We start from the raw sequence: 16676 nt of genomic DNA on the forward strand, positions 1-16676 counted from the left end.
TGGCTGATACCCTTTTCAGACTACTGAGCCAAGCCGAATCGAGCTGTACTGTGGTGGCCTGCTTACGCATCCGCCATAGTGGCTGGAACAGTGTTGGAAAGGATAATGTGAAAAGATAATATGCAAGCCAGTATAGTACTGTTTGGGATATAGTATGAATCAGGCATTAGTGAGTTAGCTCAGTTCGGGTCAGGTTGGTGAGGGAGTGTGAAAAGGGTCTGACTCCGAACTTCTCAGGTCCAGGTGGTGAGCTTTGCTTCCGAACACAACTGGGACTCTCTGGACTTCTATGACGGAGGTGACAACCACGCTCCTAGACTGGGCAGCTACTCAGGTAATCTACAGATCCTGTATAAAAATGTAAAAAACACTTCTGGTGCCTTCATTTATTTAGCATCACAAATGTGTTGTGATATCTGTTAATGTCATCCTGATTTGGTCATCAATTAGAGTTCCAGCTAGCTATATTCGATGACAAGAAAGTCCCTTTCTGAGATCCTTATAATAATTTACTGTGAAAAATAAGTTGTTTTCCCTCAAGACAAACACCTTCCTGCGTCCATGACCACGATCTCATAACACAAAATGTATCTCATAACACGAAAATCCCTTTCCGAGATCATTATAATAATTTACTGTAAAAAATAAGTTGTTTTCCCTCAAGAAATACACCTTCTTGCGTCCACGATCATGATCATATAATTCTACCAGTCGGAACACATGTGGTTCAATGTGTCCCTCCCTGACTGTGTACTACAGATTATTTCCTGCCAGGCCTGTCAAGGGAGCTCCCTCCCGTTGATTTCTGTAGCCACATTGACAATAATACCATGGCTGATGAGCACATCGATAGGGCCCCAGCATCAGCCACGCTCCGGCCTTGTTGGCCTGTCTGTCACCGAGGCCCAACGGGTCAATGCTGGATCTATGGGGTGGAGAGCGGGAGGAGGACGTGGGGGTGGACAGTAATGTGGAAGTTCAACTGGCTATGAGTCCCATGCTGAGGCCTGAAGGACAGGGCCACTCCACAATGTGGAGCTGTGAGCTGGTCCATACAGATCTGACCTGCCTCATCACCTATACAATCTATAGGAAGCTGCTGGAGGTTGGAACAATGGGATGTTAGAGAGGGAATGAGATCGATGTGAGGAGGACACGTAGGAGAACGGAGTAGGGAGATGGACACAATATGCGTCATGTTTACAGCTGTCCAAGTGCTGTAGCTAGACTGTTTGTTCTCTTCATAGCTGTTCACTGTTATTTAAGTCTGTTATTAACCACTTGTTAGTGTCGCTAAATTGCACCTTACCAGTAGCTGAGAGGGTATCATCTGAATGGTATGAAACACAAGCAAAAGGTTGATTCACAAACCAACTACACGGTGTTACTATGTTCCTGTTTTACATAAGCCTTTAATCACTAATTGATTGTCCCATCTTTTTTTTGGGGGGGGGGGGGGGGGGGGGTTAGTATTTATGGCAGGACAACAAGCAGTAAGGGTGAAGTGAACCTTTAAAGAGCTTATTTTATAACATCTTGTCTCACTCTCGTTCTCTCTCTCTTTCAAGGCACCACCATCCCCCAGTTGCTCAACAGCACGTCCAACAACCTATACCTGAGTTTCAGTTCAGACATCAGTGTGTCTGCTGCAGGCTTCCACCTGGAGTACACAGGTATGGCTGTCACTAGATGGCTTTATTGTGTGTGTGTGTGTGTGTGTGTGTGTGTGTGTGTGTGTGTGTGTGTGTGTGTGTGTGTGTGTGTGTGTGTGTGTGTGTGTGTGTGTGTGTGTGTGTGTGTGTGTGTGTGTGTGTGTGTGTGTGTGTGTGTGTGTGTGTGTGTGTGTGTGTGTGTGTGTGTGTGTAAAACTGTGACAACAAGTCATATTTTCTCTTTCCCTCTCTCCTCAGCCATAGGTCTGGAGTCCTGTCCAGAGCCACAGACCCCCAACTATGGCATCAAGGTTGGAGAGCGCTACATGGTTGGAGACGTGGTGCTGTTCCAGTGTGAACAAGGCTACTCTCTGCAGGTAAGAGGCAATTCTTTCAATCTCTATTTTTTTCTCTATCTGGATTGATTTCATCTATTCTCTCCGTCTGTTCATCTTAGTAGGTATTTTGAACGTTTTTCTCAGTGTTCTACTGTTCTAAAGCATCTATGAATAAGGCATATGTAACATTACAACATAATACTGTATGTTTATAAATACTTACACCATGGCATTCTTCAAAACTTGTTTCAGATTGACTTCAGATTGAAGGGCATTCTAGAGCATTCATTATTTCCCTATAACGCACAGTATATTTGTATGGTAGAATTCAATGGCTATAGTTATTACATGTTCTATGTTTGAGCTGCTTTTGAAAGGAAAAGTCTAATTGAAAACATTATTGGCATTGACATAATTCGATTTTCATAATAGCAAGCTAGGACTGATGGTTTGGTTAGCTAAACTAGCAAGTCTGTTTGTTTGGTTACCAAGGCAACTACTGTTGCTATCTAGTAAACTAGCTAGCTGGATGTTGAACACATTTCTACCTGCAAATGAATACATTTTTTGTGGAATTGTGTTAAATTATAGCCATGGTATAAAAGGCATAATCAACTCGGGGTGCGGTCTCTGGAAAATAATACAACTCCATGGGAGGTTATTTCCACTCCACTAGCGCGTTGTGGAACACACCTTCCACTTCGTTCATAATTTTCCAGAGAAGGCATAGCCCCTCATTGATTATCTCTTACATGTATTTTCTTCACCAGGGGAACGCCCATATAACCTGTATGCCAGGACCAGTCCGGAGATGGAACTACCCAGTCCCACTGTGTCTTGGTATGTGGATAACCTTACTGTGACATTAGTACAGATGTAGGATCGTCATTTGATCACTCTTTTTTGCTGAGCAGGAAATACAAACAAACTTGTAGTGTATTTAAAAAGGCTTATAAAGTTTGTCATTTCCACTTTGAAATTAATTTCAGACTTTATTTGCACGAAACGAAAAATGTATCAACCCCTACAAAAATGTCCATTAATTATAGCCCACATAATAATTCACATGTCCTGTTGCTGCAGGATTATTTTCCTGCTGTAGAAAACTGACTCAAATGAAGATCCTACATCTGTATGTCTAAACATCTAGTAGAAAATAGAATAGAGTTCCTTTACTCTGTGACGTAAAGGTATGACTGTCAATTAAGATTGTATAGAGCAGCGTTTTCCAAACTAGTGGTCATGAGAGAAGCTGAAAATGGGGTCGTTCAGAGAACAGGGGTTATGTCAGTAACCTCCTGTAGCCGGTAGATGTGGTTGTAATAAGCAGAGTGGTTTCTGTATTCTTCCTACAAATGTGGCTCTATCTTTTGAATGGTTTAAGCTACAAAATATTATGACTCCATCACTGAAAGATAAGACTCTCAGGAACACGCACAGTGCATTCGGAAAGTATTCAGACACCTTGACTTTTTCCACATTTTGTTACGTTACAACCTTATTCTAAAATGGATTAAATAAATAAAATCCTCATCAATCTACACACAATACCCCATAATGACTACGCAAAAACAGGTTTTCTGTATTCTTGCAAATTTATTACAAATAAAAAAGTGAAATACCTTATTTACATAAGTATTCAGACTCTTTGCTGTGAGACTTGAAATTGCGCTCAGGTGCATCCTGTTTCCATTGATCATCCTTAAGATGTTTCTACAACTTGATTGGAGTCCACCTGTGGTAAATTCAATTGATTGGACATGATTTGGAAAGGTACACACCTGTCAATATAAGGCCCCACAGTGCATGTCAGAGCAAAAAATAAACAGACAGGATTGTGTCGAGGCACAGATCTGGGGAAGGGTACCCCAAAATGTCTGCAGCGATAAAGGTCCCCAAGAACACAGTGGCCTCCATAATTCTTAAATAGAAGAAGTTTGGAACCACCAAGACTACCTGGAGCTGGCCGCACCGCCAAACTGAGCAATCGGGGGAGAAGGGCCTTGGTCAGGGAGGTGACTAAGAACCCGATGGTCATTCTGGCAGAGCTCCAGAGCTCCTTTGTGGAGATGGGAGAACCTTCCAGAAGGACAACCATCTCTACAGCATTTCACCAATCAGGCCTTTATGGTAGAGTTGCCAGCCGGAAGCCACTCCTCAGTAAAAGGCACATGACAGCCCGCTTGGAGTTTGCCTAAAGGACTCTCAGACCATGAGAAACTAGATTCTCTGGTCTGATGAAACCAATATTGAACTATTTGGCCTGAATGCCAAGCGTCATGTCTGGAGGAAACCTGGCACTATCCCTATGGTGAAGCATGGTGGTGGCAGCATCATGCTGTGGGGATTTTTTTCAGTGGCAGGGACTGGGAGACTAGTCAGGATAGAGGGAAAGATGAACAGAGCAAAGTACAGAGAGATCCTTGATGAAAACCTGCTCCAGTGCGCTCAGGACCTCAGATTGGGGTGAAGGTTCACCTTCCAACAGGGCAACAACCCTAAGCACACAGCCAAGACAACGCAGGAGTGGCTTTGGGACAAGTCTCTGAATGTCCTTAAGTGGCCCAGCCAGGGCCCGGACTTGAACCCGGTCGAACATCTCTGGAGAGACCTGAAGATAGCTGTGCAGCGATGCTCCCCATCCAACCTGACAGAGCTTGAGAGGATCTGCAGAGAAGAATGGGAGAAACGTTCCAAATACAGGTGTGCCAAGCTTGTAGCATCATACCCAAGAAGACTCGGCTGTATGTGCTGCCAAAGTGCTTCAACAAAGTACTGAGTAAAGGGTCTGAAGACTTATGTAAATGTAATATTGCAGTTTTCTTTTATTATACATTTGCAAACATTTCTGAAAGCCTGTTTTTGCTTTGTCATTATGGGGTATTGTGTGTAAATTTTATGCTGTAATGTAACAAAATGTGGAAAAAGTGAAGGGGTCTGAATACTTTCCAAATGCACTGTATGTGTCGTTTTCCCTCTACAATGCTCACAAGCCTCATTAGACCAGGCACTAAATCAGACTGGGGGGAAAAGATCCTCACTAACCACATTTCCATCCACAGTTTTTATGCAAGTAAAGTTTAAAAAAATGTGGATATCAAAATGAGGTCTCGGGCCAAAAAGTTTTGGAGCCCCTAGTCTAGAGGCTCGGTACACAGTAGAGAAAGTACAACTTTGACATTTCCAGAGTTGGCTGTTGTCTCGGGGACAACTGTCATCTCAGGCCAGCTGTATATCCTGGGGGGAAAAAAATATTCACAGTTCACCTGCTTACAGACCTTTTTCATCACCTTTTTTAAGCATATTGCAAAAAAGTTTTTCAAATAAAACACATTGGTCAACGTACAGTAATTCACCTAGACATGATGAATTTGATTGATTTGTTCAGAAACAACGTGTACATTGCTTTGTAAACAAAAATAATGAGCCTGATCACTCCAGGGATGTGCATTGGGCTTTGGTATGCATATGAAACGGACACATTCTCTTAAGTCTCTTGCCAGTCATTGAATGAGCTGAATGAGCCTATTTCACCAAACAGAAAAAAATTAAATGTTCTGGGATCTCGGATCTCTGTCCTCACGCTCGATACAGTCTCTTCCTCTGAGCTGCTCTACTGTGAGGGGCGTGATGGATACGTTCTGTGACTGCTGTTTTTGATGTGCCAGAAGTTTCCATCTGAGCCTCCCCACTGCCACTGATTTTGGAAGGCGATGCGGTACTAGAGGGTTTCCCTTGGGACCCTAGGCCTCAGTGTTAGGACCTCTAAAGTTCAACCGTTGACTTATCAAGGCCACGTTGTTTATCTCTCAGAAATCCCTGGTGCTTTGATGCCTTCACGTGTTCTGTTTGTCCCATTGGACTTCCCGTCCCCTCTCCACGTTCCAGCAGCTTTGAAGGTGCAACTCTCACTAAAGAGTTCCGGCCACAAGTCCGAACGCCTCTTTATTCACAGTCGACTCAGCTCATCCATAATTTTTCAGGTCGGATAGGTTTCAACTGCTTTTGATATTGTTTCATCTTTTTTTCTTTTTTTATCTAACAGAATTACTTTTTTCTGACACACAACACTTGTAAGTGGTGAACAAAAAAAATTCTGCCTGTGCAGATACATTTTCTGAAAGACCCCAATGAAGCGTTGTGCTTTTGTTCGTTGTTTTATAAAAGCTCTCACACCATTACGAAAGGTACGCAGCTCCTTTGTGCCTTTTAGCACACAGAAGGCTGTTCTTTTCACAGAATAAGATTTACCTCAGACTGGCTGAGCCACTGAGAGGGAAAGAGACTATGCTAATAGCACTACAAGGTGAGTTGATCTGTAGCGCTGATGCTAAAATAGACTTCAGAATGTTTGAAGGGCAGGCCCATTTAAAGGCCTGTCAATAATGTACTAATCTAGCGGTGGCCCCAATACCCATTCATACAGTCTAGAGATGTTTAACCCGAGATTAACCTTTCTGCTTTTAGGAGGCTGTAGCTATAAATACAGATAAGAACATGGCATGGTGAAGTTTAAGATTTTTGTCTATGATTAATAAAGTAGTTATTCTACTCTATTGTACTGTACTGTACTTTACTGTACTCTACTCTACTCTACTCTACTGTACTGTACTGTACTCTACTCAACGTTGCTATACTGTATGTGGTTTTACTCTACTATACTGTACTATACTATACTGTACTGAACTTTACTATACAGTACTTTACGCTACTTTACTCTACTATACTGTACTCTACTGTACTCTGCTCTATTTTACTCTTCTATCCTTTAGCCTGTCTGAATGTGATTGTCTCCACAGCCCAGTGTGGTGGCTCCATGACTGATGTCAGCGGTGTCATCCTGAGCCCTGGATTCCCTGGGAACTACCCCAGTGGATTAGACTGCACCTGGACTGTCAAACTACCCACCGGCTTTGGTATGGGAACCCACTGACAGTCATTGTGAACAAGCACATACACACACTGTCAAGCTACCTATCACTTTGGTACATTAACTCACTGCCATTGTGGCCAAGCCACTGTCACACACTGTCTTACAAAGAAGTGGATGTCTTGATATTATTTCAGTGAAAACCCAGCTTGTGGGGAAGTGGTCCTAGATGTAGCAGCAGTGTAGGGAAGTGTCAGACCCATGTTTGTCAGCTGTAGAGGTAATGATGCTTGATTTATAGGCCTAATGTGCAGAGACATGGAAAGTGTAACACCAACCGTGATGTAAAGTCAATCCACCAGTCAACCAGAAAGCAGCATCATTGTTTACCTATAGTAGGCTACATAAATAGTGTAGTCGACACTAATGCACTCTGGACCAAATGCGTTATCTCCTTGCAGGCGATATGCGCGTGTTAACTCAAGCTGCTGTTCCACAGCAAATCTCTCCACAGATTTCCAATGTATGATTTACTGTATGGCAGTGGCGGTCGGTGCCGTTTAAGATGAGGGAGGATGCTTTTTTTTGATGAGCATGACCTTATTTCTATTACAGCATCTTGGATGACAGTCATTCATATTGCATTCACCCAGTTCAATGTAACATTGAAAGGTTTAGGTTACTACACGATACTCTAATTTTCCCTCTACCCATCATGAGGTTGCTACAACAGGTCGAATAATTTTGAGTAATCAAGGTGACAAACAGTGACACATTCAATAGCACCTTGCACACTTTTGCCTGCGTCTAGGTGATCTAGGGTGGAATCATTAGTCCAACAGTTGCATATTAGAGTTTCTATTGGACAAATTGAGGTATGTTTATCCCCGTTTCATTCCGTTTGCTTCCGTTTAAGAAATGTTTTTCAAATGAATCACACGCAAACACAGTTCACTTTTCTAGCAGCCACATACAAACAGCATGATCACTTTGCTCCTTGTATATATCATTCCTTTTCGCATCTATCTACGTGCTCTCTTCCTCTTACCTTTTCCCTTCGCTTGTGGACTTCAGTGCACAACACATCATCTGTCTGTGACCAGGTGAAAAAAACATATCATGACTGCTGACCACTAGACACAGCCTGCATCGTTTTCACCTCATAGTCAACATACTGTAGCTACTAGAACTAACGCGTTAGTAAACTCGCTACAATCATGCAGTACAATGTACAATCAGAAAGCAGTTTAGCAGGTACACCGGTGGGCCCCGGTGGCAATAAATTAATAAAACCAAAAGCGTACCTTGACTTAGAAGAGTTCCAGTGTTGGATAGCCATAGCCAGCTAGATAACATAGCATCCCTCTCTGTTTGAGCCGGGTGTTTGAGTAGCTGAAAGTGAAAGTTAAAAAAAATACAAACAAATATAGCTAGCTCTCTCTCTTTTGCTTCTCATTTATTTTGGAAGAAATGAATTAGTTCAAAACTCTTCAACTATTGTCTGTCTCTCTCTTTGAGTTAACTGCTCACCACATTTTATGCACTGCAGTGCTAGCTAGCTGTAGCTTATGCTTTCAGTACTAGATTCATTTTCTGATCTTTTGATTGGGTGGACAACATGTCAGTACATGGTGCAAGAGCCCTGATAGGTTGGAGGAAGTCCTCCAGAAGTTGTCATGATTACTGTGTAAGTCTTTGGAAGAGGGTGAGACCCAAGAGCCTCCTAGGTTTTGTGTTGAAGTCAATGTACCCAGAGGAGAACAGAAGTTAGCTGTCCTCTGGCTTCACCATGGTGCTGTTGAGGCTACTATAGACCTTCATTGGAAAACAGTGTGTTTTAATCAATTATTTGGTGACATTAATATATTTAGTATAGTTTTCACAATTTTGTATTTTTATGAAATTCACTGAGGAGGATAGTCCTCCCCTATCTCCTCTGAAGAGCCTCCACTGCTGTATGCATATGTTTGAGTTACAGTATATGCATGTTTCGACAGCAAGTCATTTTAGCCTGGTTGAATGGATTCAAACGCATGGTGAAATATAAAATGTGTGATTCAATAATCCATGCTTTCTGGGAATGCTATAAAGTCCAAAAGTTATGGGCAGAGCTAGAAAGTTGGTTGTCAGAAGTATTACAATGTAAACTTACTTTTAATCCATCTGTCTGCATATTTCAAGACATGGCATATGTGGGTGTACTGACATACCCAATGGGCTGGACAATTATTTTCTCATCACTCATCTTGAAAAAAACGTATATTTAAAACTTGGAATTCAATTAATCCGCCATCATTAACACTATGGAAAAATCTAATTATTTATTCTTTAAATATTGAAATAGCATGGGCGACCGAGAAAAACAAATTGGCACAATTTAAGGCCATGTGTCAAACAATAATGCAGGGACTAGGGATGGAGGTGTAAGCAAGCGGGTCTGGGCAGATTAAATGTAGTCGATGTTTGTGTGCGTATGTAAGCTGTTGTTCATATGTGTATGTTTGTATTTGGTGTAAAAATATATTTTTTATTTTTTTATACTGTATATATAAAAAAGGAATATAACATGTGTCTGGTGTTCCTGGAATTCAGACAATAGCATTATATACGTGGGAGGTAGCCTAGTGGTTAGGTTGCAAGATTGTATCCCTGAGCTGACAAGGTAAAAAATATGTCGTTCTGCCCCTGAACAAGGCAGTTAACCCACTGTTCCTAGGCTGTCATTGTAAATAAGAATTTGTTCTTAACTGACTTGCCTAGTTAAATAAAGGTAAATTAATAAATAAACATTACTGTAGCTTGACTATATTATGACATTCAGTTGCTCCTCTCCTTTGCAACTCTTTTTATGTACCAATGAGCATCTCTCAGTCAACTAACCTGTTATCTTGTGTAACGTTTCTTCTTATAGAGTGTCAGTGTTCTGTTTCAGTGGGTTCTGGATTCTAGGATTAACCTACCTGATGAAATAAAGGCAGATGAGTAAGATCATGGACTTTATTTCATAAACTCACGATCTGACCAGTATGTTTTTAATATACCTGTTTATTTTAGGAATCCACCTGCAGTTCCTCAACTTCTCGACGGAGGCCATCCATGACTACCTGGAGATTCGGAGTGGAACTCTGGAGACTGGCACGGTGATTGACAGGTTCAGTGGACCGCAGGTCCCCAAGTCCCTGTTCAGCACCACCCACCAGACCAGCTTCTTCTTCCACAGCGACTACTCCCAGAACAAGCCGGGTTTCCAGATCACTTACCAGGGTGAGGATAGAGTTTGTTGTTTAAAAATATATATTATTAAGATATTTTATTGAACAGATAGATAGAGAGAATGACAGTGCGGAAATATGGATAGAGGTTGTGTCAAAAGGCAGTAGGCCGGATTCGAACCAATGCCGACACCGTAGACTACAGAAGTAGATCAGTAGAATGTGTGGAAGAGGAGAGAACTCAAAAAGGGCTTGTGATTTCACTCAACTCAATTCAATGTCATTGTATTTTTCATACTCTCGGGCTGGGCAGTCTCTCTTAGTATCCTCGATTTTGGCATGACACAGTTTTATCTATATATCAGTTTTCATGATTGTATAATTTTTTTATATGTATTTTCTGCCAATATTTATCTGAATTATCGACCACTTCCTGATTTCCAGCCTATCAGCTGCAGAGCTGTCCCGACCCTCGTCCTTTTCGTAACGGCATCGTGATCGGCAGTGACTTCAGTGTAGGCTTCACTGTGTCCTTTGAGTGTCTGCCTGGCTACTCCCTCATCGGGGACGCTTCTCTCACATGTCTGCATGGAATCAGCCGCAACTGGAACCACCCGGTACCACGCTGTGAAGGTAACTATAGAAAAAGGATATATATGGTAACTACTAGCATATAAATCTAAAAGATACGATCTCTATGGTAACAGATTGATACTGCACCTAGAGAGCAGCTGTGGGCGTTGTGTTGGGGTAACATCACCTGACCTGGCTGTGTATCTCCTCTCATCTATAGCTCTGTGTGGGGGTAACATCACCTCCATGAATGGGACCATCTACTCCCCCGGCCACCCTGAGGAGTACCCCAACTTCCAGGACTGTGTGTGGAGCGTAAGGGTTCCCCCTGGGAATGGGATCTACATAAACTTTACTGTGCTCAGCACTGAACCCATATATGACTACATCACTGTGTGGTAAGAACCTACACTCATCCCTCTCTCAGCAACTAAGGTGTTATATCATACTAAATATACATCCACTTCACTGTGCTCAGTACAGAACCCATCTATGACTACAGCACTGTGTGGAAAGAAGAGATTCCCACTCAACTCTCACTCACTCAGCAACTAAGTTGTCTTTGATTTGAATTCATCTATCACTGCATCAGTGTGTGGAAAGAAGAGATTCCCACTCACCTCTATCTCCGCAACTAAGTAGTGTTTTATGTTACATTATAATATATGTACTTGGTAAAGTCTTAACTACTGGCCTCTCTGCGTGGTAAGATAACCCACTCACGTCACTTCCTGTCTGTAGTTAGCTCTTCATGCACCTTGTTATGGAAAAGGTTGGAAAGGGAGTTCACAAAGACAGCTGTTCTTTTTCCTTCCCAATCACCTCTCACTAGGCAACAAAGTAGTGTTTAATTTTTCATTGCAAAGCTGCCAACTGTCACAAGTTGAGCGTGAGACACACACGTTTGACCCTCTTCTCACGCTCACGCTCCACGCCTCTTATATCTCACGCATTCAAAGTACTGCCAATTAGTCCATTGTATAGTCAGTGCATGAACTTTTCAACTCCAAGTCCTTTTGAAATCAGAGCATCTGCGCGTGCAATTTCACATCACGAGCAGAACCTCTATCATTGTCCTGTCTTGCCACAGCACTGTGAACCGTGGCACATTGAAGCATATGATTGGTCTAGTTATGTGAGGGATCAAGGGGATTGGATGCACGTTTAAAGAAACGCCCCTCAAGATTAGAGTGCAGCAGAATGGAGAGAGAGAACGTTCTCCGCTGAGTTGATAAAACTGTAAAAAGAGCAGCACAGTAGCACTGTTTTATGTACAATATTGTCAACAAAATTAGGTTGCTGTTACTCCCGTCCCTATTGCAGAATGCAGCCTTTTGACAGCATGTACGAAAGTTGATTTAAACCACACTTGCATTAGTCCCCTTGTTTGGTGATTGGCATTCAGGTTGTGACAATGAAAAGGAAGCAGACAGAGTTACAGTATGTTTTAGCAGGGAAGTTGGGTAGGGGGACCTGATTTGTAACTATGAAAATAATTTTGTCAAACAGATTGTGAACTCAAAAGCTTAAGTTCGATTCTAGAGGGGGGGACAATAAGTTGAAAAATGATTTGGTTAGGGTGTAGGGGCATTAATATTCTCTTCAGGAGATTTTGTTATCTAATCTCTTACTTTATTTAGCCTGATAAGTTGAACAATTTTCATTCTTAACAATGGCCTAAAATATAGGGTAATTAGTGTGCTTGTCAGCAAGAACACTACTGTTATTCCCCATACTTATTTTGTTATTCCACTTCTTCCCAATTTTGCCAGTGTAATTGCATATACTTAGTGTACAAAACATTATGAACACCTGCTCTTTCCATGGCATAGACTGACCAGGTGAATCCAGATGAAAACTATGATCCCTTACTGATGTCACTTGTTAAATTCACTTCAATCAGTGTAGATAAAGGGGAGGAGACAGGGTTCCTGCAGTCAAATGACCAAATCGCCCCTCTAGTGGCCTCATGGGTGGAACGTTATTAATATAAATTATAATTTCATATATATATATGATAAAATTATATATCATTTTTTAAATCTAATAACATGCCGAAAGCCGGTGTTTCTGTGTCAAACGGTTTTGTTATATTTCAGTCTTCTGTGATGTATATAAAGTGTAATATTGGGATGCAAACTCAAAATGTAATACATTTCAACTCTATATCTGACATGGTACAGGTGTCTTATTTTTTTAAGCTCATAACCATGTGTGTGAGGTGTATACTTTTGTTTCAAAGTAGATTTGTTTAAGACTACCAAGAAACACTCTGCGTGACCCTGATTTAGCCCACTGCAGTAAAATATTAAGAAGGATTTTTAAGCCTTGAGCTAATTGAGACATGGATTGTGCATGTGTGCCATTCAGGGGATGAATGGGGCAAGACAAAAATGACAACCCTGGTTTTAATAAAATAAGACCTTTGTTTCAATACACATGAGGGGATAACAAGAAATGCTGTTGAACCATGTGATAGTCAATTAGCCTAGCCAATTATGTTAAAGCTCACCCTTGACCTTACATGTTGGATGCTAAATTAGTGGAATTATTATTAAGATCTCTATTGGGATTGTAAAAATATTCCTATTTTTGTTGTTTATATACTTTAAAGTGTTTTAGTGATTATACAATTGTCGCAAAAAACAACATTGTTTTTAGAGTTCCACGTTCCATAGTGCTCTCCAACCTCTTCTCCACCCCCCCCCCCCCCCCCCCCCCCCCCCCCCCTCACAGTACATCTATTTAAATGCATCGGCATTGTTGAACGCAGACTTTGAATCTCTCCATGTGACCTGTGTACCAAGCAATACAAGTTCTTCAAGTATCCCCATAGATCCAGTCAAAGGCATCTTGATGTTTTAAAGAGAGCGGCTTTCTGAGTAATTGTCTTCCCCAGCACTCTGACACCACTGTTGTGTAGTGGGATGGAGAGAAAGAGAGAAAGGAAGGGGGGTGGAATAATGGATGGAATGAATGAGTCCGGAGATTCATTCTAATAATTGATGCCCTCCATCCATGCGCACACAAATTCCAAGTCCCCCTTTGTTTTAAAAGAATCCATGAGGGCACTTTAATTTATTAATGCTTTCAGCATAGCATACCCTCCACTCCACCCACACCTTTAAATAATGACCTTTCAGCATAGCATACCCTCCACTCCACCCACACCTTTAAATAATTCACTTTCAGCATAGCATACCCTCTACTCCACCCACACCTTTAATTAATGACCTTTCAGCATATCATACCCTCCACTCCACACACACCTTTAAATAATGACCTTTCAGTATAGCATACCCACCACTCCACTCCCCACACACCTTTAAATAATGACCTTTCAGCATAGCATACCCTCCACTCCACCCACACCTTTAAATAATGACCTTTCAGCATAGCATACCCTCCACTCCCCACACACCTTTAAATAATGCACTTTCAGCATAGCATACCAACCACTCCACTCCCCACACACCTTTAAATAATGCACTTTCAGCATAGCATACCCTCCACTCCCCACACACCTTTAAATAATGCACTTTCAGCATAGCATACCAACCACTCCACTCCCCACACACCTTTAAATAATGCAATTTCAGCATAGCATACCCACCACTCCACTCCCCACACACCTTTAAATAATGCACTTTCAGCATAGCATACCCTCCACTCCACCCACACCTTTAAATAATTCACTTTCAGCATAGCATACCCTCCGCTCCACCCACACCTTTAAATAATGACCTTTCAGCATAGCATACCCTCCACTCCACCCACACCTTTAATTAATGACCTTTCAGCATATCATACCCTCCACTCCACACACACCTTTAAATAATTCACTTTCAGCATAGCATACCCTCCACTCCACCCACACCTTTAAATAATGACCTTTCAGCATAGCATACGCTCCACTCCACCCACACCTTTAAATAATGACCTTTCAGCATAGCATACCCTCCACTCCACCCACACCTTTAAATAATGACCTTTCAGCATAGCATACCCTCCACTCCACCCACACCTTTAAATAATGCACTTTCAGCATAACATACATTCAGCATTAGCTAATGCCTCTGTCCCGAAGCAGCCACCAGCTAGCCTTGCGCCAGCCTCGAGCTAGGCCCACATACCAGCTAATTCTAGGGCTACAATACCTCCTTTGCTATTTGGCCTGGACCCTTTATTGTCGACACGGAGCCCCGCCGATCCATCACGACTGGAATGCCGACGTGTCGCCCGATGTGGTCTCAACAGGCTATATTGTTACGATATTGCCGAAGTACCATCTTTAGCCCCGGCCCGCCAGCTTTTCTGAACTCTGTGTCCCCTGCTCACCTAGCGTAGTAGTGAGTACCGAACAGCACCCTGACTCACCTATTGCTGCTATTTTGACCCTATGATCATTCGGCTGCACAGCTGATGCCCCCTGGACTGTTTCAATAACAGGGTACCTCATTTTGTTTACCTGCCGGCCCCAGCCTCGAACTCGGGTAGCAGGGGTTGAAATAGCCTTACGAGAAGGCTACCTCCCTTACCTCCCTGCACTAACATGCCAGAGACAGGTCGCTCTACCTCAACCAGAGGCTAGTGGCTAGGCGGAGTTGGGGAGGTTGCCCTCCTTTCCCCCGCCCGCCCTTTGTCAGAGCGAGGGGCCATAGTTCACAGACAAAAGGTTTAAGGTTAGGGGGGCCTCCGGGTGCTCCGCTGCCGCCGAAGCGCCGGGAGGGCTGGGGAGACATTAAACCCGGCGCAGGCGGTTGACTGGGTTCCCAGTGCCGCGTGAGGAGGATACTGGGCGATACTCAAGCCGCTTAAAGATGTGAGACCATTTCGGGAAGTCCCGGTTCACCGGACACCCCCAGTCCCCTTCGGTAGCGGCCGACTCATCCGCACATAGGTGCGTCATGTGGCCGTAGCTAACGGGGAAAGGGGATGGAGCCAGTCGGGCGCAACCCAGGCAAAGAGGAAATGTGGGGAACCGGGCTAGGACCGAAGACACCCGTGCCGAGGGAAGGGAGTAGGATGCTGCACCCTACTTATCTGTAAGCGAGATTGCCCTGAGCCCCACGCCGAGGGGAAGGAAGAGGCTAAACCGTCTTCGGAGAGTCGTAGTCTCACGCCGTTTACCCTCGCTTCATCTGTCTGTTTCGCTCGACGGCCTTCCGATCTATGTTCTTTAGTGGCCCTCCGGTCGACAACCGTTTTCATTTCGGTTATTAATTTCCCCTTTCTTGTATTGTATTGTACTTGATTGCCCCGCTTCACTATCTGTCTGGGCTTATAGATCGAGACCTGCTTCGGATATGGGTACGGCCCGGCGCGAAATTTACACCCTCTCCCCCGGATTTTCAAGGGCCAGCGAGAGCTCTCACTCACTCACTCACACCGTGCTCCCAGAACATCTCCGGTGTACGAAAATTAGCCAGACTAATAAGACAGCTCATTTGTTCATTTGGACCACCCTAACCTAATTGTGCACAGAGAGTGGGTCCACTGATTACCAATACCCAGAACCCCTCTCCTCTTCACACTCTCCTTTACCTTTTACTGGCTCCAGATTGTACTGCTCTCTGGCTGCCAGGATCACAGAGATGTAACCCTCCTGCTGCCCCTGTCTCTTAATTAGGTAGGTAGTTTGATATCTGGGTACCTTTTTCAAACAGCCTCAATTTGTCGGGGCATGGACTCTACAAGATGTCAAACATTCCACAGGGATGCTGGCCCAATGTTTCCTACAGTTGTGTCAAGTTGGCTGGAAGTTCTTTGGGTGGTGGACCATTCATGATACAGACGGGAAACTGTTGAGCGTGAAAAACCCAGCAACTTTATAGTTCTCGACACAAACAGGTGCGCCTGGCGCCTACCCCGTTCAAAGGCACTTCAATCTTTTATCTTGCCCATTCACCCTCTGAATGGCACACATACACAATCCATGTCTCAATTGTCTCAAGGCTTAAAAATCATTCTTTTAGCTGTCTTCTTTAAGCTGTCTCCTCCCACACTGATTGAAGTGGATTTAACAAGTGAC

The 16676-nt window shown here is 43.1% G+C and overlaps 1 protein-coding gene across 1 annotated transcript in view; it reads left to right on the plus strand.

Moving 5' to 3' along the window:
• The window catches only part of LOC120027058 (CUB and sushi domain-containing protein 3-like), a 704521-nt gene that overhangs the window by 556061 nt on the left and 131784 nt on the right, over positions 1–16676 (plus strand). The window contains exons 36-43 of the mRNA XM_038971903.1: positions 238–334; positions 1569–1673; positions 1911–2029; positions 2761–2830; positions 6790–6906; positions 9915–10124; positions 10517–10705; positions 10866–11043. Coding sequence (XP_038827831.1) covers positions 238–334; positions 1569–1673; positions 1911–2029; positions 2761–2830; positions 6790–6906; positions 9915–10124; positions 10517–10705; positions 10866–11043 — 1085 coding nt within the window. The remainder of the gene's footprint in view (positions 1–237; positions 335–1568; positions 1674–1910; positions 2030–2760; positions 2831–6789; positions 6907–9914; positions 10125–10516; positions 10706–10865; positions 11044–16676) is intronic.

This window comes from Salvelinus namaycush, chromosome 32 (genome assembly GCF_016432855.1).
Source record: "Salvelinus namaycush isolate Seneca chromosome 32, SaNama_1.0, whole genome shotgun sequence".
Lineage (NCBI taxonomy): Eukaryota > Metazoa > Chordata > Actinopteri > Salmoniformes > Salmonidae > Salvelinus > Salvelinus namaycush.